The sequence below is a fragment of the Prionailurus bengalensis genome, chromosome E1 (assembly GCF_016509475.1).
Source record: "Prionailurus bengalensis isolate Pbe53 chromosome E1, Fcat_Pben_1.1_paternal_pri, whole genome shotgun sequence".
NCBI lineage: Eukaryota > Metazoa > Chordata > Mammalia > Carnivora > Felidae > Prionailurus > Prionailurus bengalensis.
The window spans coordinates 23207529-23231955 of NC_057347.1; the positions used below are offsets into that span (position 1 = coordinate 23207529).

The window sequence follows — 24427 nt, forward strand, 5'->3', positions numbered from 1 at the left end:
GTATGTGACAGCTTGGCCAGTGCCTGGCCCATAGTAAATCTCCAAAAAGTAGAACCTATAAATGTTTCTGAGTTGCTCTGCTGGGTCCTTCTGCGCACTCAATGCTGGACTCTTTATTTATGCTCAGGGAAACATACAGGACACTAAAGTCACTCAGCTCAGCAGAAGGAGGCCCAGGAATAGTACATGGAGTCTTGGCTGCCCTTTCATTCTTAAGGCCAGGCTTGCAGAAGCCCTGGAAAGACTGTCATGAAGCCTCCAGTTTCTGAAGGTGCCAACCACCAAGAGCAGCATGGTTCTCATCTACAAGCCTCTTCTGGTAGGTGTGAATGTTTCATCCTTCCTCTTGGGTTTGCAATTCTCTCCACAGTCTTGATTGCTGTCTTTGGTGTACCACTTCCCTCTATGGTACAGCCCACTTCTTCTCCCTTCCTCCCCCCACTCCTCCGTGATAACATAACACTGGGGAAGAGAAGTTGTGAAGAGCTCCTCACTCTCAGCTAGCTTCAGTTTCCTTATTGGCACCATGACATCATCTCTACCCTGGAAATTCCATTGCCTGCCTGTGCCTACCACTCTGTCCCAGGCCTCAGAGTTCCTATAAAGAGGGGTTCCCAACTCAGTATCAGCACAGAGCACAGTTGGGTTCTGAAGCTTCTGGGCTCTGCAGTCTCAGCTCCAGGAAAGCCTCTCCTCTGCCGAGACCATGAAACTCTGTGTGACTGTCCTTTCTCTCCTTGTGCTAGTGGCTGCCTTCTGCTCCCCGACGCTCTCAGCACCAAGTAAGTCTACTCTTCCAGCCATTACTTCTAGAGTCATGATGTAGGTAGTGCTGACTTTTCTAGTTAGGGCTGATCTAACAGTGGCATCTAGAGATTGGACAAAAGGGAGCTGGGAAGGTTTCCAAGTAGCCTGCTATTAAATGTAGAATCTAGTAAACAGTCAGTAATAGTCAATTTCCTGTTTTCTTAAGAAATAGTAACCAGTAGACTAATTTAAGTAAGTTCCTGTCTCTTTCTGTGCCTCGGTTTCCCCATCTGTAAAATGAAGGAAGTTATACACATGCCCCAAGACTCAATCCAGCTCCAATCTTCTAGAATTCTTTCATGACATTCTCTTACAATCTTCTATTTAGAATAAGACTCCTACTTACGGTGGGTGGGATTGGATACAAGGTACCATATTTTGGGATCTGGTAGCTCTACAGAGATGGCCACCGAATATTTATGATTAGAAGCCAAAATTAACAGGTCCTTGTAGAACTTCTATCTTACCCCTGCCTTTCTTTCCAGTGGGCTCAGACCCTCCCACCGCCTGCTGCTTCTCTTACGCCCTGCGGAAGCTCCCTCGAAACTTTGTAGTGGATTACTTTGAGACCAGCAGCCTCTGCTCCCAGCCAGCTGTGGTGTGAGTATCAACCCTGGGGCTGCTCTGAGAAGCAAGGGTGAAGGCAGGATTAGAAAGGGAACTTGTTGGGGGAGGAGGCAGTTCTCAGGGCTGAATGAAGCTCTCCCAGAAGTCAGTGAAGATCAAGTCATGAAGTCACCTGTTGAGTTGTGGAGGGACTAGGTGGGAGCCAAGGGAGAGGAAGGGAGTTTCTGGAGGAGGAAGGCCAGGAAACTAGGAAAAGTAAAAAAGATGGCAGGAAATGTGGGCTGATTTTTTAAACCATGCTTAGAAAAACATGTGGAAAAGTCCCGTTAAGGGCAATAGAGAATGAATGGGGAGATGTATCCATATTAATTGCAAAACTCATTTGTTCCTAATCTGGGCAACCCAGAAAATGGAGCTAAATCCAGAGTAGAAGTAAAAGGAGTCTAGTTCTAGCACCACTCTAGGAAGGGTTTCCCATCTATTAGAGCTGTCCAACATGAACCATGGTCAAGCAAAGGAAGTTGTCTACTACAGGCAAGGTCCCATGGGATTCTAATCTGTCCATTCTTTGTTCCATAGATTCCAAACCAAAAGGGGCAGACAAGTCTGTGCTAACCCCAGTGACTCCTGGGTCCAGGAATACATGGATGACCTGGAACTGAACTGAGCGCTCCAGTCCAGGTGCAAGAGGTATCCAGGGAAGGTCACCTGAGTCGGACGTTTCTCAGTGAGACACATCTTCTCCACGCTCATGCTCTTCTCAGTAGTCCGTTCCTTCTCTTAATTTAATCGTATCACGTGCTGTATTATTGTATTTGGAGTCGTTTCTATTATTTGTTTTGCCAAAGGATACTTGTCCCCTATGGGGATGGTCCACCATTACTCTTTCTCTGGTATTGTAGACATATGGATAATGCAGCTGATTCCATGTGTTTTCAAAATAAAATTTCTTTAAAAATGTAGACAATTTCTTTGCATTTTACTTTGATTTGGGGTGAAGGATATTGCCTGGTATTATGAATAGGGACAAACTAGTTTCCAAACACAGTAAGAATGAGCAATTACTGAATGCTTCATTGGGCTAAAATGTCTAAAGACATGACCTCATTCAACACTCTCATTTATTTATTTATTTATTTAAATGTTCATTTTTGAGAGAGAGAAAGAGAGAGCACGCGCAAGTGGGGGAGGGGCAGACAAAGAAGGAGACAATCTGAAGCAGGCTCCAGGCTCTGAGGTGTCAGCACAGAGCCTGACAGGGGACTCAAACTCATGAACAGTAAGATCATGGCCTGAGCTGAAGTCATATGCTTAACCGACTGAGCCACCCAGGCGCCCCTATTTATTTATTTATTTACTTTTTAATTTACATCCAAGTTAGTTAGCATACAGTGCAATAATGATTCCAGTAATTCATCCCCTATGTATAACAACACCCAGTGTTCATCCCAGTAAGTGTCCTCTTTAGTGCCCCTTACCCATTTAGCCCATCCCCCCCACCCACAACCCCTCCATCAACCCTGAGTTTGTTCTTTGTATTTAAGAGTCTCTTATGCTATGTTTGTCCCCCTCCCTGTTTTTATATTATTTTTGCTTCTCTTCCCTTATGTTCATCTGTTTTGTATCTTAAATTCCACATGTGGTAAAGTCATATGGTATCTGTCTTTCTCTTACTGACTAATTTCGCTTAGCATAATACCCTCTAGTTTCATCCATGGAGTTGCAAATGGCAAGATTTCATTCTTTTTGATTGCCGAGTAATACTCCATTGTGTGTGTGTGTGTGTGTGTGTGTGTGTACCACATCTTCTTTATCCATTCATCCATTGATGGTCATTTGGGCTCTTTCTGTATGTACTTTGGCTATTGTTGATAGTGCTGCTATAAACATTGGGGTGCATGTGGCCCTTCGAAACAGCATACCTGTATCCCTTGGATAAATACCTAGTAGTGCAATTTCTGGGTCATAGGGTAGTTCTATTTTTAATTTTTTGAGGAACCTCCATACTGTTTTCCAGAGTGGCTGCACCAGCTTGCATTCTCACCAGTAGTGCAAAAGAGATCCTCTTTCTCCACATCCTTGCCAACATCTGTTGTTGCCTGAGTTGTTAATGTTAGCCATTCTGACAGGTGTCAGGTGGTATCTCATTATGGTTTTGATTTGTATTTCCTTGATGATGAGTGATGTTGAGCATTTGTTCATGTGTTGGTTGGCATCTGGATGTCTTCTTTGGAGAAGTGTCTATTGATGTCTTTTGCCCATTTCTTCACTGGATTATTTATTTTTTGGGTGTTGAATTTGATCAGTTCTTTATAGATTTTGGATACTAACCCTTTATCTGATATGTCATTTGCAAATATCTTCTCCCCTTCCGTTGGTTGCATTTTAGTTTTGCTGATCGTTTCCTTCACTGTGCAGAAGGTTCTTATTTTGATGAGGTCCCAGTAGTTCATTTTTGCTTTTGTTTCCCTTGCCTCTGGAGATGTGTTGAGTAAGAAGTTGCGGGGCGCCTGGGTGGCGCAGTCGGTTAAGCGTCCGGCTTCAGCCAGGTCACGATCTTGCGGTCCGTGAGTTCGAGCCCCGCGTCAGGCTCTGGGCTGATGGCTCAGAGCCTGGAGCCTGTTTCCAATTCTGTGTCTCCCTCTCTCTCTGCCCCTCCCCCATTCATGCTCTGTCGTCTCTCTCTGTCCCAAAAATAAATAAACGTTAAAAAAAAAAATTAAAAAAAAAGAAGTTGCTGTGGCTGAGCTCTAAGAGGTTTTTGCCTGCTTTCTCCTTGAGGATTTTGATGGCTTCCTGTCTTACATTCAGGTCTTTCATCAATTTTGAGTTTATTTTTGTGTATGGTGTAAGAAAGTGGTCCAGGTTCATTTTTCTGCATGTTGGTGTCCAGTTTTCCAAACACCAGTTGCTGAAAAGACTGTCTTTATTCCATTGGGTATTCTTTCCTGCTTTGTCAAAGATTAGTTGGCCATATGTTTGTGGGTCCATTTCTGGGTTCTCTATTCTGTTTCATTGATCTGTGTGTCTGTTTTTGTGCCAGTACCATACTGTCTTGATGATTACAGCTTTGTAATACATTTTGAAGTCTGGAATTGTGATGCCTCCAGTTTTGGTTTTCTTTTTCAGGATTGCTTTGGCTTGCTTTTCTGGTTCCATACAAATTTTAGGATTGTGTGTTCTAGCTCTGTGAAGAATTCTGGTGTTATTTGCATAGGGATTACATTGAATATGTAGATTTCTTTGGGTAGTATTGACATTTTAATAATCATTCTTCCAATCCATGAGCATGGAATATTTTTCCTTATTGTGTGTGGGTCTTCTTTAATTTCTTTCATAAGCTTTCTACAGTTTTCAGTGTATAGATTTTTCACCTCTTTGGTTAGGTTTATTCCTAGCTATTTTATGGGTTTTGTTGCAACTGTAAATGGGATCAATTCTTTGATTTCTCTTTCTGTTGCTTCATTATTGGTGTACAGAAATGCAACCGATTTCTGTGCATTGATTTTATATCCCGTGACTTTGCTGAATTCATGGATCAGTTCTAGCAGTTTTTCGGTGGAATCTTTTGGGTATTCCATACAGAGTATCATGTCATCTGTGAAGAGTGAAAGTTTGACTTCCTCCTTGCTGATTTGGATGCCTTTTATTCCTTTGTGTTGTCTGATTGCTGAGGCTAGGACTTTCAATACTATGTTGAACAACAGTGGTGAGAGTGAACATACCTGTTGTGTTCCTGACCTTAAGGGGATAGCTCTCAGTTTTTCCCCTTTGAGGGTGATATTAGTGGTGGGTGTTTCATATAAAACTTTTATGATTTTGAGGTTTGACCCTTCTATCCCTACTTTCTTAAGGGTTTTTATCAAGAAACGATGTTGTATTTTGTCAAATGTTTTCTCTGAATCTGTTGAGAAGATCATGTGTTTCTTGTCCTTTCTTTTATTGATGTGATGTATCGCATTGATTGTTTTGTGGATATTGAACCAGTTCTGCATCCCAGGAATAAATCCCACTTGGTCATAGTTAAAAGAATAATCCTCTTAATATATTGTTAGATTTGGTTGGCTAGTATCTTGCTGAGGATTTTTGCATCCATGTTCATCAGGGAAATTGGTCTATAGACCTTTTTAGTGGGGTCTTTGTCTGGTTTTGGAATCAAGGTAATGCTGGCTTCATAGAATGAGTTTGGAAGCTTTCCTTCCATTTCTATTGTTTGAACACCTTCAAAAGAATAGGTGTTAACTCTTCTTTTAAGTGTTTGGTGGAATTCCCCTGTACAGCCATCTGGTCCTGGACTCTTGTTTTTTGAGAGAATTTTATTACTAATTCGATTCCTTTACTGTTTATGGGTCTGTTCAAATATTTTATTTCTTCTTATTTCAGTTTTGGTAGTTTATATGTTTCCAGGAATTTGTCCATTTCTTTCAGATTGCCCAGTTTATTGGCATATAATTGCTCATAATTGTCTCTTATTATTGTTTGTATTTCTGCAGTGTTGGTTGTGATCTCTCCTCTTTAATTCTTGATTTTATTTATTTGGGTCCTTTTTCTTTTTGAGCGAGCTGGCTAGGGGTTTATCAATTTTGTTAGTTCTTTCAAGGAACCAGCTCCTGGTTTCATTGATCTGTTCTATTGTGTGTGTGTGTGTGTGTGTGGTTTTTTCTCTTTTTGTTTTTGTTTTTGTTTTTGTTTGTTTTGGTGTTTTTTTTAATTTTTTTTCAACGTTTATTTATTTTTGGGACAGAGAGAGACAGAGCATGAACGGGGGAGGGGCAGAGAGAGAGAGGGAGACACAGAATCGGAAACAGGCTCCAGGCTCTGAGCCATCAGCCCAGAGCCCGACGCGGGGCTCGAACTCATGGACCGCGAGATCGTGACCTGGCTGAAGTCGGACGCTTAACCGACTGCGCCACCCAGGCGCCCCTTGTTTTGGTATTGATAGCATTGATTTCTGCTCTAATCTTTATTATTTCCCATCTTCTGCTGGTTTGGGGTTTTACTTGCTGTTCTTTTTCCAGCTCTTTAAGGTATAAGGTTAGGTTGTGTATTTGAGACCTTTCTTCCTTCTTTAGAAAGGCCTGGATTCCCTCTTATGATCACCTTTGCTGCGTCCTAGAGGTTTTGGGCTGTGTGGTGTTATCATTTTCATTGGCTTCCATGTACTTCTTAATTTCTTCTTTAACTTCTTGGTTAGACCATTCATTCTTTAGTAGGATGTCCTTTAGTCTCCAAGTATTTGTTGTCTTTCCAAATTTTTTCTTGTGGTTGATTTTGAGTTTCATAGCATTATAGTCTGAAAATATACATGGTATGATCAATCTTTTTGTACTTGTTGAGGATTGATTTGTGTCCTAGTATGTGATCTATTCTAGAGAATGTTCCATGTGCACTCGAGAAGAATGTGTATTGTGCTGCTTTAGGATGAAATGTTCTGAATATATCTGTTAAGTCCATCTGGTCCAGTGTGTCATTCAAAGCCATTGTTTCCTTGTTGATTTTCTGTTTAGATGATGTGTCCATTGCTTTTTAGTGGGGTGTTGAAGTCTCCTACTATTATGGTACTATTATCAGAGTTTCTTTATGTTTGTGATTAACTGGTTTATATATTTGGGTGTTCCACATTGGGGGCATAAACGTTTACAATTTTTAAATCTTTTTGGTGGATAGGCCCCTTAATTATGATATAATTCCCTTCTTCATCTCTTGTTACAATCTTTATTTTAAAATCCAGATTGCCTGATATAAGGATGGCTACTCCAGCTTTCTTTTGGCAACCATTAGCATGATAGATGGTTCTCCATCCCCTTACTTTCAATCTGAAGGTGACTTTAGATTTAAAATGGGTCTTTTGTCCTACTAAAGAATGAATGGGTCAACCAGACAATTAGAGAAGAAATTAAAAAAATATATGGAAACAAACGAAAATGAAAATACAACAATCCAAACGCTTTGGGATACAGCGAAGGCAGTCCTGAGAGGAAAATACATTGCAATCCAGGCCTATCTCAAGAAACAAGAAAAATCCCAAATACAAAATCTAACAGCACACCTAAAGGAAATAGAAGCAGAACAGCAAAGACACCCCAAACCCAGCAGAAGAAGAGAAATAATAAAGATCAGAGCAGAAATAAACAATATAGAATAAAAAAACTATGGAGCAGATCAATGAAACCAAGAGTTGTTTTTTTGAAAAAATAAACAAAATTGATAAACCTCTAGCCAGGCTTCTCAAAAAGAAAAGGGAGATGACCCAAATAGATAAAATCATGAATGAAAATGGAATTATTACAACCAATCCCTCAGAAATACAAGCAATTATCAGGGAATACTATGAAAAATTATATGCCAACAAACTGGACAACCTGGAAGAAATGGATAAATTCCTAAACACCCACACACTTCCAAAACTCAAACTGGAGGAAATAGAAAGCTTGAACAGACCCATAACCAGCGAAGAAATTGAATCAGTCATGAAAAATCTCCCAACAAATAAGAGTCCAGGACCAGATGGCTTCTCTGGGGAATTCTACCAGACATTTAAAGCAGAGATAATACCTATCCTTCTCAAGCTATTTCAAAAAATAGAAATGGAAGGAAAACTTTCAGACTCATTCTATGAAGCTAGTATTACTTTGATTCCTAAACCAGACAGAGACCCAGTAAAAAAAAGAGAACTACAGGCCAATATCCCTGATGAATATGGATGCAAAAATTCTCAATAAGATACTAGCAAATTGAATTCAACAGCTTATAAAAAGAATTATTCACCATGATCAAGTGGATTCATTCCTGGGATGCAGGGCTGGTTCAACATTCGCAAATCAATCAACGTGATACATCACATTAATAAAAGAAAAGAACCATATGATCCTGTCAATCGATGCAGAAAAAGCATTTGACAAAATTCAGCATCCTTTCTTAATAAAAACCCTTGAGAAAGTCGGGAGAGAAGGAACATACTTAAACATCATAAAAGCCATTTATGAAAAGCCCACAGCTAACATCATCCTCAATGGGGAAAAACTGAGAGCTTTCCCCCTGAGATCAGGAACACAACAGGGATTTCCACTCTCACTGCTGTTGTTTAACATAGTGTTGGAAGTGCTAGCATCAGCAATCAGACAACAAAAGGAGATCAAAGGCATCAAAATTGGCAAAGATGAAGTCAAGCTTTCACTTTTTGCAGATGACATGATATTATACATGGAAAATCCGATAGACTACACCAAAAGTCTGCTAGAACTGATACATGAATTCAGCAAAGTCACAGGATACAAAATCAATGTACAGAAATCAGTTGTATTCTTATACACTAATAATGAAGCAACAGAAAGACAAATAAAGAAACTGATCCCATTCATAATTGCACCAAGAAGCATAAAATACCTAGGAATAAATCTAACCAAAGATGTAAAAGATCTGTATGCTGAAAACTATAGAAAGCTTATGAAGGAAATTGAAGAAGATATAAAGAAATGGAAAAACATTCCAGGCTCATGGATTGGAAAAATAAATATTGTCAAAATGTCAATACTACCCAAAGCCATCTACACATTCAATGCAATCCCAATCAAAATTGCACCAGCATTCTTCTCGAAGCTAGAACAAGCAATCCTAAAATTCATGTGGAACCACAAAAGGCCCCAAATAGCCAAAGTAATTTTGAAGAAGAAGACCAAAGCAGGAGGCATCACAATCCCAGACTTTAGCCTCTACTACAAAGCTGTCATCATCAAGACAGCATGGTATTGGTACAAAAACAGACACATAGACCAATGGAATAGAATAGAAACCCCAGAACTAGTCCCACAAACGTATGGCCAACTAATCTTTGACAAAGCAGGAAAGAATATCCAATGGAACAAAGACAGTCTTTTTAACAAATGGTGCTGGGAGAACTGGACAGCAACATGAGAAGAATGAAACTAGACCACTTTCTCACACCATTCACAAAAATAAACTCAAAATGGATAAAGGACCTGAATGTGAGACAGGAAGTCATCAAAACCCTAGAGGAGAAAGCAGGAAAAGACCTCTCTGACCTCGGCCGCAGCAATTTCTTACTTGACACATCCACAAAGGCAAGGGAATTAAAAGCAAAAATGAACTATTGGGACCTCATGAAGATAAAAAGCTTCTGCACAGCAAAGGAAACAATCAACAAAACTAAAAGGCAACCAACGGAATGGGAAAAGATATTTGCAAATGACATATTGGACAAAGGGCTAGTATCCAAAATCTATAAAGAGCTCACCAAACTCCACACCCGAAAAACAAATAATCCAGTGAAGAAATGGGCAGAAAACATGAATAGACACTTCTCTAAAGAAGACATCCAGATGGCCAACAGGCACATGAAAAGATGTTCAACGTCGCTCCTCATCAGGGAAATACAAATCAAAACCACACTCAAATATCACTTCACGCCAGTCAGAGTGGCCAAAATGAACAAATCAGGAGATTATAGACGCTGGAGAGGATGTGGAGAAATGGGAACCCTCTTGCACTGTTGGTGGGAATGCAAATTGGTGCAGCCACTCTGGAAAACAGTCTGGAGGTTCCTCAAAAAATTAAAAATAGACCTACCCTATGACCCAGCAGTAGCACTGCTAGGAATTTACCCAAGGGATACAGGAGTACTGATGCATAGGGGCACTTGTACCCCAATGTTTATAGCAGCCCTCTCAACAATAGCCAAATTATGGAAAGAGCCTAAATGCCCATCAACTGATGAATGGAAAAAGAAATTGTGGTTTATATACACAATGGAGTACTACGTGGCAATGAGAAAGAATGAAATATGGCCCTTTGTAGCAATGTGGATGGAACTGGAGAGTGTGATGCTAAGTGAAATAAGCCATACAGAGAAAGACAGATACCATATGTTTTCACTCTTATGTGGATCCTGAGAAACTTAACAGAAACAAAAACAGAAATGGGGGAGGGGAAAGAAAAAAAAAAACAAGGTTAGAGTGGGAGAGAGCCAAAGCATAAGAGACTCTTAAAAACTGAGAACAAACTGAGGGTTGATGGGGGGTGGGAGGGAGGGGAGGGTAGATGATGGGTATTGAAGAGGGCATCTTTTGGGATGAGCACTGGGTGTTGTATGGAAACCAATTTGACAATAAATTTCATATATTAAAAAATTTTTTTAAATAAAAATAAAAAAATAAAATGGGTCTTTTGTAACAAGCATATAGATGGATCTTGTTTTCTTTCCATTCTGTTACCCTATATCTTTTGACTGGAGCATTTAATCCATTGAAATTTAGAGTAAGTACGGAAAGATATTAATTTATTGCCATTGTGTTGCCTGTAGAGTTGGAGTTTCTTGTGGTTGTTCTCTCATCCTTTCTGGTCTTTTTTGCTTTTGTTGCTTTGGTCTTTTTTATTTTGTTTCACCTTTTCTCCCCTCAGAGAGTCCCCCTTAAAATTTCTTACAGGGCTGGTTTAGTGGTCACAAACACCTTTAGTTTTTGTTTGTCTGGGAAAATTTTTATCACTCCTTCTATTTGAATGACAGCCTTGCTGGATAAAGAATTCTTGGCTACATATTTTTCCAATTCAGCACACTGAATATATCCTGCCACTCCTTCCTGGCCTGACAAGTTTCTGTGGATAGGTCTGCTGTGAAACTGATCCATCTTCCTTTGTAGGTTAAGGACTTTTTTCCCTTGATACTCTCATGCTTCTTCCCTTGTCTGTGTATTTTGTGAATCTGACTATAATATGCCTTGTTGATGGTAAGTTTTTGTCAAATCTAATGGGAGTTCTCTGTGCATCCTGGATTTTGATGTCTGTGTCTTCCCCAGGTTAGGAAAGTTTTCTGCCATGATTTGCTCACCTAAACCTTCTACCCCTTTTTCTCTCTCTTCATCTTCTGGGACCCCTATGATTCAGATGTTATTCCTTTTTAATGAGTTGTTGAATTTTCTTACATAGTGCTCTTTTGCCTTAGTCTCCCTCTCTTTCTATTTCATTATTCTCCATAAGTTTGTTCTCTATATCGCTGATTCGCTGCGTTACTTCATCCATCCTTGCCACTGTGGTAGGCATTCAAGATTGCATCTCAATTATAGTATTTTAAATTTCGTCCTGACTAGATATTACTTCTTTTGTCTCTGCAGAAGGGAACTCTGCTTTTTTCAACCCCAGCTAGTATTCTTATTATCATGATTCTAAATTCTGGTTCAGACATCTTGCTTGTATATGTGTGGATTAAGTCCCTGGCTGTCATTTGTTTCTGTTCTTTCTTTTGGGATGAATTCCTTCATTTCATCATTTTGGAGGAAGAAGAAGAATTAATAAGATAAAAAATAAAAATTAACAAATTAAAAACAACACAAAAAAATCAGATAAAGGATGCTAGATCCTAGATATGTTTTGGTCTGGTTGTTGAAAGAAGCTTTATGGAATAGAGAGAAAATAGAAAGAAAAGAGAAGGAAAAAAAAGAATAAAAAGGGAAAACGTTTGAAAAAAATGAATACAATGAAATAGAATGAAATGATGAAAGTAAAATGAATTAAAAATTTACAAAAAAGTAAAAAGTATAGTAGAAAAAATTGAAGAAAAATCTTTTTAATAAAAACACAAAATAAAGATAAAAATTTCACTTTCTGTATTTTAGAATAAGAAAAGAAAAAGAAAATAATTGAATAGATGGACCAGTGAACAGAATGAAATATGATTGAAATTATACCCAGTTTACCCTAGAAGTCAAGTTATGGGGCACTTTATAGTCTGTAAAGTAAGCAGATGGAGAGACTTGTGGTGTTCCTTAGAGTGTAGCTGATGGGGTTTGGAGTAACGACTCCATTCTCCACTAAATGGCGCTGCTCAGCTTACTGGGGTGGATCGTTTTGGTGCGTGTACGTGTGTATCTCATGCATGGGAGAGGTGAAAATGGAGTCACCCAGCTACCCAGTCTCTTGGATCATACTCTGTGCTCTTGCCCACCAGCAATCAAGCACCCCTCCTTTTTCTCTGACTTCCATCCACTCCCCACTTCTACATTGTCTGTGACCAAGCCATCAGCCTGCCAGGAGGCACCTCCCTCCTGAGATTTATCTCAAATGGGACTATGTTTCCAAACCCCTCACTTCTGAGGGCCCTGCAGCTTTGACCCACTCAGACCCTCTGGGGGAAGGCCTAAGCAATGGCTGGGTGCTGGCCCACCCCCAAGAACGTTCATGTGACCGTGCTGCTGCAGATGCCCAGAGACTGTGGCCAGGTGCCAGCCCGCCCCAGAAAAAGTTCATGCAATCGTGTAGCAGCAGCGTTTCAGGGATTATGCAAATCACAACACACATCTGGGGCCAGGCTTCACCACTCTTAACATCCTTGTTCCAACACCAGCAAACGTGGCTGTTCTCTAGAGTCCACTGGGACCTTGGCTTGTGGGAGGGGGCCATACAGCCTCTACCAAATGTCCTCTCAGCAGGGGAACTGCCTCTCCCCATGTGGCCTGTGGACCCCTTGGACCTTGATATCTGCTCCTGGGGATTCACCCTTCCCACCCAAGCTCCACCAGGTATCAAGCTGCAGACTTTCAGACTCTGCGCTCCCCTGTTTACAGAGTCTTAATGGTATTTACACCCTCTCCTTTCTCTTTTCCCTTTCTTCCTTTCTTGTTAAGTCCCTTTTGGGTGTTTCCACTCTTTCTCTTTCTCTCCAGCTGTTTTTTGGGGGAGTGCTTTTCCTGTACTCTCCCCCCTGTCTACATCCTCTTTCCGCAAGCAAAAACAGCTCCCTACCTTCCATAGCTTCTCTCCCCCCCACTTCACCTCTCTGTATTGTGTACCTGTTGAATCTGTGGTTCAGGTTATGCAGATTGTTGTGTTAATCCTCATAATTTTCTAGATGTGCAAGATGGTTTGGTGTTGATCTAGCTGCATTTCAGGCATGAGAGAAGCAAAAAACTTCCATGCTGTTCTGCTATCTTGACCCCTAGCTTTCAATGGGATTGAGCACTCTTATCAAGTAGGGACTGGTTATCTCCAATTTTATAGATGAGGAAATGGAGGCACCAGGGTGACATGACTTGCTGAGGCTCATAGGTCTGCTTGGGGAGCATTATGAAAGGATGATCAGAAAAGATAGCTGTGACGCTACAGGTTATCATTCCAGAATTTTGTAGGGAAGTTGTAAATAGCAGCACAACATAGAGGGAGGAAGCAGTTCAGAGTCAGAAAAGTGGGCCTGTGTAACTTATATACATAATATTAGGAAAGTCATCTTACTTATTGGACCTTAATTGTCACACCCTTAAAGTGTAAGCTTCAAAGGCTGTTCTGACGTGAGGTTACCCATCATGGGGCCTGACATCTGAGAGATTCTTTCCTCCTCTGACTCTCAGTGTTTTCACTTAAGATGGGCATACTGTCTATCCTCCTAGGGTCATCGTGTGGATTAGGTTAGTCACTCAGTTCTCTAAAGCCCAAAGCAAAGTGAAGTGTTATTGTGTGGACAGAAGAATCATTCTGGAGGGTTGTGGTAATAACCTAGAGTCACATACTGTCTCCTGAATTCTTCAGTCAGAACTTCCTCTTACATGGGTCAGAGAAAACATGACCCTGAAATAGAATTACATGCACAATCAAACCTTTATCTTAGTCTATTATCTAAAACCTTGATTTTAGTCTATTAACGTTTGGGGGAGCCTCTCAGACTATCTGGTCCAACTCATTTTATGGGAACTGAGAGCGAGGGATTGAGAAGTGACTTGCTGAAGACCACTCAGCAAATGTATGACAGAGCAGGACTCCAGTCAATGCCAAATCCAAGGTTAGTCCCTTTACCTACCCTGCTTCTTGTGACATGCCTTTGTGGTCCCCAAAAGTATGACCCATTCTGTAAGTAGAATGAAGAGGTGGCTACCTTGAAAATCAGTTGAATGTTCTATGTCCAATGCAAAAGCAGAACTTGGACGATATGTCTCTCTCAGGCCAACAGACAGCTCCCTTCCTTGCCCTGCAGTTAGCCATTCCCATCATCCCAGAGCCTGACTGGTCTTGGCTTCTGCTTTTCATCTGCTACATCTGAGCTGTCCAACATATTAGCCAGACGCCCCAAGTGGTTATTTAAATTTCAATCAAATTTAATTAAAATTAAATACGATTTTTTTTTATTTTAGAGAGAAAGCACATGAGCAGGAGAGAGGGGCAGAGGAGAGAGACAGAGAAAGAGAGAGAATCTTAAGCAGGCTGCATGCTCAGTGTGGGGCCCAATGTGGGACTTGATCTGGGATCATGACCCGAGTTGAAATCAAAGAGTCTGACTCTCAACTGACTGAGCCACCCAGGTGCCCCTAAAATTAAATACAATTTAAAATTCATTTCCTCAGTTGCACTAATCACATTTCAAGTGCTCACTAGCTATGTTTGTTTCGTGGCTGCCATGTTGGACAGTGTAGATATAAAGCATTTCCATCATGATAGAAATTTCCATTGGACGACACTGTCCTAAAGGCATAGTGCTTAAATTAGTAAAGGGAGAGGGAGTTGGAAGTAGGCCAGAAGGTAGGATGTGGACTTTGGTGAAAGATACACAACTCTATTCTGAGGTAAAGGCTTGGGAGAGAAAATGGATAATCCCCAGGCCTGAGACAAGGTAAAGATCGCCATGGTAGGCTGAATAATGGCCCCCAAGGTATCCACATCATAATCCCCAGAACCTGTGAAGATTGCCTTATACAGAGAAAAAGACTTTGCAGATGTGATCAAGTAAAGGATGCTGAGGTGGAGAGATTTACCTGGATTATCTGGCTAGACCCTAAATGTAGTCATAAGTATCTTTGTAAGAGAGGGAAGAGAGAGATTTGACTAAAGAGATGAAGGCAATGTGATGACCACTGCTATGCTGCTGGCTTTGAAGAAGGAGGAAGAGCCCACAAGCCAAGGAACACAAGAGTGCAGTTCTAGAACCTGGAAAAAACAAGGAAATGGTTTTTCCCCTAGAACCCCAAGACCAAGGGCAGCCCTGTTTACAACCTTGATTTCAGCTCAATGAAACAGATTTGGATTTCTGAACTCCAGAACTTTTTTTCAAAGTTTATTTCTTTATTTTGAGAGAGAGAAAGAGAGAGAGAGAGCACACATGGGTGTGCAATCAGTGGAGAGGCAGAGAGAGAGGGAGAGAGAGAGAATCCCAAGCAGGCTCTGCATTGGCACTTCTAGGCTTGAACTCACAAATCATGAGATCATGACCTGAGCTGAAACCAAGAGTCAGACACTTAACCAACTGAGCCACCCAGGCACCCCTGAACTCCAGAACTTTAAGAGAATAAATGTGTATTGTTTTAGGGCACCAAGTTTGCATTAACGTGTTATAGCAGCAATAGAAAACTAATACAATCACCAACTGAAGAGTCACCAACAGTGACTGCCCCTCCAGCTGACTGTGGAAGGGAACGGAACATTCTGAAAGGTGAGACAAATTTCCTTGCAGGAGAAACCCAGGGTGAAGTGGACATATTCCAAGGTGATGGGCTATAATGAGGCGAGGCATCTCAAGAGAGTGTCTGATCCCACAGCTAAGTATGAAGGTTGAAGCTTCACCAAGGGTATAAACCCACCAGCCAGGTTAAGAGGAAGCTTGACTCTTCTTGTGACACCATGGCCCTCTGAGTGGGGAGGGATGGTCTTGGATTCCTATCTGGAGGAGTCCATCCTCTCATTTGTCAAAGGAAGCCCACGGTAGAGCCACAACTTAACTCTGGTCTCACAATTAGAGAGGGTAGGGTTAGGGCCACAATCTGGGTCTCCTTCCTCACAATGGAGCCTTTTCCCCAACACCTCCCTGCCCCTGAGCAAATTGGAAGGGAGGAACTCAGCTCCACAGAAACCCCAGCACCAGGGAAGGCTGCAGGAGACCTGGATACCCTGAAAAAATGCTTCACCCAGGAATTACAAACACAGCACAGAATCCTCTCAGTGGGGCAATGTGGAACTTCACCTGTTGCACAATAAGAGACTTGTTTTTTCCTTTCTCCTTTCTTCAGAAAACTTCCTTTTCTTAGCCTGAGGCCAGGGAGTTATTATCTGCTTGCCTGAGTTTCCACTTGTTTCTCCAGGTTTCTGGGTGGTGGCCAGGACCAGAACAGATGAAACAGGACAGGAGATGAGAGCTACTGTTTGTGGAGAAACTTCTGAAAAAAAAACACAGCCCTGTGTTTTTCTACTGTCTTGTAGTGTCTGTGTCCCCCATTTCCCTCTCCAGATTGGGGAGTGGCAAGTCTGTTTCTTCATGTTCTGGCTCATGCAAATTTTCTGTTCTCTCCCCATCTTATTCCAACCCACAGTCTTCTATAAGGCTCCCATGATGTAGACATTTTCCTCCTAGGAGGGCAGGAGCTGACCCAGTAGAAGCCAAGATGAGGATACAAGGTGAGCCACAAATAGTGGAAGAAACCACAGTTCTTCCTGATGGCTGAGACCAGTGACTACATGGTGGTTTGGGGCTGCTTTCCACACACACCCTTCACAGACCAGAGGGACTGATCTTCTCTCTCTTTTCTACTTGCTTCCACCTATTCTCCCTTCTAAACGCCTCTCCTCTTGGGTTCACACTAAGTCTAGGCAGACAGGAAAATGGAAAAAGATGTGGGGATTGAGAGACAAATTTGTGAAAGCATTTTTCTACATTTTAAATAGTTTCACTTTTAGATATATGATAATTGTGTGAAATAGATACATTCAGAATAAAAGAGAAGCTCACTTTTTTTTTCAGGGAAAGATAGGCATGATCCCAACAGGATTGTCTGGGGACTCCCCTCTTCTATCAAAACACTTCCAATGGGAAGAATGGCACAGTTTCAGGGAAATCTTTTCTCTGGGTTCAATTAGCTTCCTCAGAACCTCAGCACGTGTGCCCCTTGGCTCCTCAAGGAGATCTTAGTTATTTACAGTGACTCTTGATTCATCTCCTCAGGGAGTCCTCTCTTCCCTCCTAGAGGCTGGAAGGTGAGGGGCACCAGTGCTTACCAAGCTCCTCATCCTGTCAGGCACTCTACTGCATGGGTTTCACACAGTCTTCTTTAATCCTTGCAAAAATTCAAATAGATATTATCCCCAATGTTAAAGATGAGAAGACTGAGGCTCTGTGTGAGGGCACTGGTTTGATCTTATTCTTCTCATTTGTAATCTCTGCAGGCCAACTGTATTTCTGTTAGCTCTTCTTTTCTAGAACCTTCCTGCACATGCCTACTTAGCTTGGAATCATTAAACCTCTTCCTTCCATCTCGCCTTTCCATATCTCCTCTATTTGGGAGGTTGAAGAGCTTACCTTCTTCTCCCCTTTTAGTCTTTGAAAGAGCAAATCCTTGAATCTTCCAGCCTGACCATGGAGGAGACTGCTGTATCCATGACTCAACGTGAAGTCTGGGGATTCAAGCCCCCAACCAGTTGTTGGAATTTTTGACAGATGAGCCCCCACTTAGTATGTTGATATCATGAGCTCAATCACATTTTCAAAAAAATGTTTATTTATTTTGAGAGACACAGAGAGAGAGAGAGAGAGACAGAGAGAAAGAGAGAGAGGGAGACAGAGTGAATGAGCAGGGAAAGAGCAGGGAGGGAGAGAGAGAATCCCAAGCAGGATCTGCACTGTCAGCACAGAGGCCGATGTGGGGCTTGATCACGTGAACCATGAGCTCATGACCTGAGCCGAAACCAAGAGTCAGTTGCTTAACCAACTGAGCCACCAAGGTGCCCCTCAATTACCTTAATTTTAATGTTTTTTGACTAAGTAACAACAGATATTGTATAAAATCCAGAAGGATATCCAACAACAAAAATCTCCTTCCTAGCCCTATCACCCAAATACACAATGTCCTCCCCTAGAAGCCATCAATGACTGCTACCACTCTTTTATGAATTCATAAACAGATTCAACAACCTTTTAAAAGTGTCAGGAGACAAAACAACAAAAATAGTAATAAAGAATGCCTGAACCATCCAGGGCTTAGCTTTCTAGCCTTTGTCCTGAAGGTGCTTTAAACATCTCCTACCCATCTGGATTTATAAAGTTCTTGCCAGCTGTACAAATTTAATTTCAACGTAAAACACTTCCTTGAGCTTTAAAAATGCTACCTTCTCCCCCGTTTACTCAATTCTCTATACAAAGGGCTGCTAAAAACATCCTTGGTAAATTTCATAAGCCTGCCTGGTGCCTGTGATGCTTGTAAATTGCAAAGTCACTGACTTTGAGGTGCAAAAACATAACTGTATTTTCCCCAGAATTGAACCCAACCCCCCAGTGCCCTTTTCGTTTGGTGGGTAGAAAATTTAATCTTGTGGCAAGGTAATCATAATTACTACCTGATTTTTTATTCCTATTGAGGATCTTTCATGAGCCATACTTCTTCCCATTCTCATCTCCCTTTCTTCCCAGGGTCCATCCTCATTCAGGAAGGCTAGTGTGTGATTAGGCTAGTCACACAAGGCAGCATGGGCATCTTGCTCCTTGTTTGTCCCTTGGCCTCTGCTAGCATCTACAGAAGTGCATCTCGGCCTTCTGGACCCTGGGCATCAGCTCCTTGTCCTGTGTAATTTGTCCTGCCGGGACCTCTGGGGTCAAGTCCATGACTCTTTTTTGTCTTACCCCAAGCTCCTCTGAACCCACCGAGCTTGGGACTTCTTGGAAAGGCTGGCAGACTTCTTGGACTGTGCCTCCCTCCTGTTCCCCTACTCCTACAGTCCAGCCTCTTCTTGGGCAGGGCTGGGGCCTTATTAGGATTATTCTCAAATGGCTAACTTGTTTTTGAGAGAGAGAGAGAGATAGACACCTCTGTCTATCTCTCACAAGTGAGAGAGAAAGAGAGAGAGAGTGAAACGGGGGGAGAGGGAGAGAGAGAAGCAGAGCTCCACCAAAGCAGGGTTCAAGCTCACCCAATGCAGGACTCAAACTCATGAACTGTGAGATCGTGACCTGAGCCAAAGCCAGATACTTAACTACTGAGCCTCCCAGGCGTCAGATGGCTAACTTTTAGGCTCACATTGTTCACTTTATTCTGCTAGTAGTGTCAATTTTTGTTTTTTCTCCAAGTATGTGGGCAACTAGCTCTTAAATAATGGGTTTTAAAAATACATCTATCATTTATGATGTTAACCCTATCCCCAGTTTCCTTTGGGGCTTGGCCTTGCAAACACCTCCCCCCACCCCAGCTGAAATCCTTTTGTCTCAGAAAGCCCAGATCTTGAAATGGAAATCCTGTGCTTTCAAAACTCTTACGTCAATTAGAGTTAAGAAAAACCCACTGAGGAACTCAATAGGCTTGTTTCTCTGAGCCGTATTCACCCTCCCATGAGGGAGGTGAGTCTAGGTTAATTGCTTGCCACACAGAAGAATGGTAGAGGGTGTAAGGAAGTGGGGAAGGGAGGGAAGACACCTTGTAAATTCCTCAAAATATTCTGTGTTCTACACTGAAAGTAATGTGGAAAGGTGAACAGCTCCCCCCCACTGTGTCTTTTAAAAAAAAATTTTATCTTTATTTATTTTGAAAGAGAGAGAAAGAACACACACACAAGCTGAGGAGGGGCAGGGAGAAGGAGAGACAGAATCCCAAGAAGGCTCTGCTCTGTCAGCACAGAGCCATGTATGGGGCTCAAGCCCATGAACCGTGATATCATGATCTGAGCTGAGATCAAGAGTACGACACTTGGGGCGCCTGGGTGGCGCAGTCGGTTAAGTGTCCGACTTCAGCCAGGTCACGATCTCGCGCTCCGTGAGTTCGAGCCCCGCGTCAGGCTCTGGGCTGATGGCTCGGAGCCTGGAGCCTGCTTCCGATTCTGTGTCTCCCTCTCTCTCTGCCCCTCCCCCGTTCATGCTCTCTCTCTGTCCCAAAAATAAATAAAAGTTGAAAAAAAAAAAAAAGAGTACGACACTCAACTGACTGGGCCACCCAGGCAACCCAGACCCCCCTGGGTTAAGGAGACTTACTTGGCTAGATCTATGCCATCTGACTTTAAATGTCATCGTCTCTAACTAGCCAGGTCTCATTCTCTGTAACAAAGTGTGCTGGTGTTTACCCTTAGCTTGTCATGCAACAGGACAAAGATACAGCTTGAGGAAGATGGGTTGAGCGTGCAGTTATGTGTTTGAAGGATTTGGCAGGGCTGAGAAATGACTCTTTGGGATATGGAATTCCAGGAAAAAAAGGACTCCAGTCAATTTAGGAGTCCAGACAGAGAAGCTGCTGCACCCCAAGGTCTCACATGCCATCCTGAAAAAAGAAAAACAAACAAACGAAAATAATTAAGGAAGAGATCTTTGATGGCTACAGGTATAAAAGATGGGTTTTGTGGACTGAGGATGTCTGAGAATTCCCAATGTCTAGCAGTCTTCTCCTTTCCTTTTTAATGTATGTCTGACAGCTGCTGCAGACATCTAGCCTTTTCAAGTGGTAGCCTGTCAGGAGGACTTGCCAAATTCCCAAATTTGTGATTGTCACTAGAGCAGTGGAAATCAGCTTTTTATAGGGACATTGTTTTGTTTTTCACAAAGAAATAAAGGCATCTGGGAGCTTTTCTGGACCCCACCATTGGAGATTCCACAGGAATGCATCTGAGGGGTGTGGGTGGATTGTTTACAAGAAATGGACCTTCTTTGAGTCTCAGTTTCTTCATTTGTGACATGGGGATGCCAGTGGAAGAAACCCTCAGGCTTGTGAGGCTTTGGTGAGGTGGACTGTGAAGTACAAGCATGGGGCATACAGCTGTGCTTAACAAAGGTCAAATACTGCCATTTGGATTGAGGATAGGCCCTTTGTCAAACTTGCAGCTGCCATTATTGATACACATGCATACGCAGAACTATCACAGCCCACAATTATCCTTGGTTTCTTATTGGAAACTCAGAGTGCTAGAGTATTAAACACCAGATTATATTGTCTTATGTAATTTCTGCTAATTAAATTTCCTTACACAGCTGTGGTGAGAGCTCTCTGCCCCACATTCCTATTTGGGATATATTCAGTGGGGCTTATGGGAATACACAGGTTGAAATATTCCATTGAAAATTTAACTCGAGGAAGCAAAACTACAAATTAAATGCATTAGGTCAGTTTGTGAGGAATCCATGTCTCTTTCCCTGTGGGAGGAAGCTTTATAGTCTTTTTGGAGGACAATCTGGCAATATTTTCCAATGCTATAGTAGATGCAGCCTTTTGTATTTCCATGTTTAGGCATCTATTTGGGGGAGAAATACTGACATATATAAACAAAGGATATACAAAGTATATGCTGCATATACACAACAAGTTGCTTATAATAACCAAAAAAAAAAAAAACCCACAAAAAAACAAAAAACCACCCCACCATCTAAATGTCCAACAATTGAATCTTGGTTAAATAAATTATGAACCATTCATTAATGGAATTTTAGATAGTAGTTATTTTAGAAAAGGGGGAAAGATACCTGGAAGGCTCCCTCAGACATAATGTTAAATAGATAAAGCAAAATAATACATATAATATAACTTTATTTCTGCAAAAAAAAATGATATATCTGTATATACACATATGTGTATGGGTAAAAACATAGAAAAGGACCTTAGAAAAATATACAGCAAACTGCAAACATTTGAGTACCTCCTGGAAGGTTACTCTGAATACATCTGTATTGTTTGAATTATTTATCACAAGAGTTAATTAGTAAAAATGAACTTTTAAAAGATTATTTTAGCAGATGATAATAGTCATATCCAGGTCCCTTTTTGAGAGGGGAAAGGGAGTCTTTCCCTTGCCAGCAGTGTACTGGAGGGTTCTCCTGCAACTTCTTTGGAGCTATCTGGCCTGGCCTTGTGCACTCATCCAGATCATGCTACTCAGCAACATGGGATCTGGCTGGCACCCTTGGGTTTGGATTTGGGTTTGCCCTTTCAGTGCTCTGGGCTGCCTGTGTCCATTGATCTATGCCCTGTATGGAGCTGCCTTGTCCTTTCCAGGTTGCCTGGGCTCCAAAGCACACATTCACCATCTTTCCCAGAAACACACAACCGGATCTCCAGAGGCCCTGGGTGGGCCTGACAAACAATACCTGCCCTCATAGTTTAAGCTCTTACTCTGACATTCTAAATGATGCAGAAAATTGTTTTCTTTGGACACAGTTCCTAAAGGCACCAGGAAAACCAGTGCCAAGTTGTGATATAACAAGGAACAAAGGGCTAAAAAGTGTCCCCAGACTTTCCTGTTTGGTATTTGCATCTCTATGATACCACTCCCTAACCAGAGGGAAACCAGTTGTGAAACTGAATGAAGGAACTAGATCATCTGGGGGTGCTCCCTAGAGAGCTTACTTTCATATAGACTCGCTTTCCTCTACTGCCTCCCACCCTGTCCTCCTTTCTGCTGACACAGTATAAATTGGGGCTGGGCTCTGTGTGTGCATCACATCAAAGGCAACATGAAGACAGGTGCTGTCTATGTTTTGGTGGCTTTTGTTGCTGTGGGGATGGAGATGACCTGCGTTAGAGGTGAGGGTGCTGAAGGGATCCTACCTGAGAACAGAGAGGACTCAGAGCCCAGCTTCTGACCCGGGAATAGGTTGGCACAGAAGCAGGCAGTGTGTCTGCTAGAGAATGGAGATTTGGCATTGATCAGACTCGTTTCCTTTGGCCTACAGGGACAATCACCCTGCATTTCTAATTCTTCTTATCAAATCGGGTTTGGGTCTGATTAGAAGTTGGGGCTCCCTCTAGTTAGGAGATGTGCCCTGGATGTGGGATTCCAACAGAGAGTAGCTCCTGGATGAAGGTAGGGTATGCATGAGGTGGGGAGATGGCTGCCTGTGATCAGGAGATTTTCTAATGAGGTAGAAAAAAAAGAGGGTTATGGTGCAGGTTTCTTGCCTTATGGGACTGTGCAGGCTTTGGAGCAGGGAAAACATTCTACCAATGGCCAGACGGTAAAATGGGGGCCTACAAGTGAGTTTGTAGCCACCGAGGTTGAAGTGGGCATCAGGAGCATGAAGGAAAAACTGGAAGAGGTGGGAGCCCCACCAGCCATGAGGACTTCAGACCTCCAGCATGAGTTCCCTGCCTTAGTAACCATACCAGACAACACAGAAACCATTGTATGTTGCAGGGTAAGAAAGACCTGGAATCTGTCCAAAGGTACCCCAAGGAGTCTTTGGAAGTTGTGTGGAAATGTGCTCAGGAGATGAATCATGTCCCCAAAGAATGAAATGCTGCAGCAATGGATGTGGTCATATCTGCATGTATGGTGTCCCCCAAGTGAGTATGAATCAGTCAAGAGCTGTCCAAGTGGATGGATAACTCCCCAGGGGACTTTGCTGGGGTAGACAGATGCTCACAGACATCTGGATCACTCCAAGAGAAGGGGGATGACAGCCAATGGCAGAACACCTGGCTGCGTAATCTAAGGCTCTCAGAAAAGAAGTGTTATCCCAGGACAGCCCTGGGGGGCTCAAGTGGGACAAGTGACCTCGGCTCTCCATTCACAGGGCATTATTAACAAAGGGTTTCTCACCCTCCTTCCCCTTCCCCACCAAAGAGGCTTAACTCTTCTTGGAAAATGGTGATCTTGGGAGGAGGAGGGAAAGGAGCGGGAACCCCAATTTACCCTACCTGTGTCAGGCAGGCATTGTGCCGGAGTTGAGATAAAAAGGTAAGCATAACCAGGTCAAGGAGACAGACCTATATAAACGATTATAACCCAATGTGACTAGGGCTTTGTACAGATTTCTCCTAAGTTCCATGGGAGTGAAGGGAGGAGTTATTGGCTTTACCTGGGGAGTTGGACAAGTTATCAGAGAGTGGAGAACATCTATGGGAGAACTTAAAGGATGCATAAAGTTTTCCAGAGGAAGGAAAGGCAGTTCAGATTATGGGAAAACTGTGGGCACGCTGTTGGGGATGGGAAGGCGATTGTGGTAGGCAGAAGTTGCAGCATCTCAGGGGGATGGTGGAGGGTCATCCAAGCCAGAGTCTAAAGAGGAATGAGCTGCCTGCCAAAGAGTTTGGAAAACTGGTGGTGGTTGTTAAGCAGAGGGAATGTTATGATCAAATTTGTGTTTTGGCCATGTGAAAGATGGACA

The 24427-nt window shown here is 42.3% G+C and overlaps 1 protein-coding gene across 1 annotated transcript; it reads left to right on the forward strand.

The window, feature by feature from the left end:
* Window positions 1-448: 448 nt before the first annotated feature.
* On the forward strand, window positions 449-2336 carry LOC122485252 (C-C motif chemokine 4). Its single transcript, XM_043583747.1, has 3 exons — window positions 449-782; window positions 1293-1407; window positions 1954-2336. Exons 1-3 carry the CDS (start codon window positions 707-709, stop codon window positions 2039-2041), a joined length of 279 nt encoding a protein of 92 aa, XP_043439682.1. The 5' UTR covers window positions 449-706; the 3' UTR covers window positions 2042-2336.
* Window positions 2337-24427: the final 22091 nt, after the last annotated feature.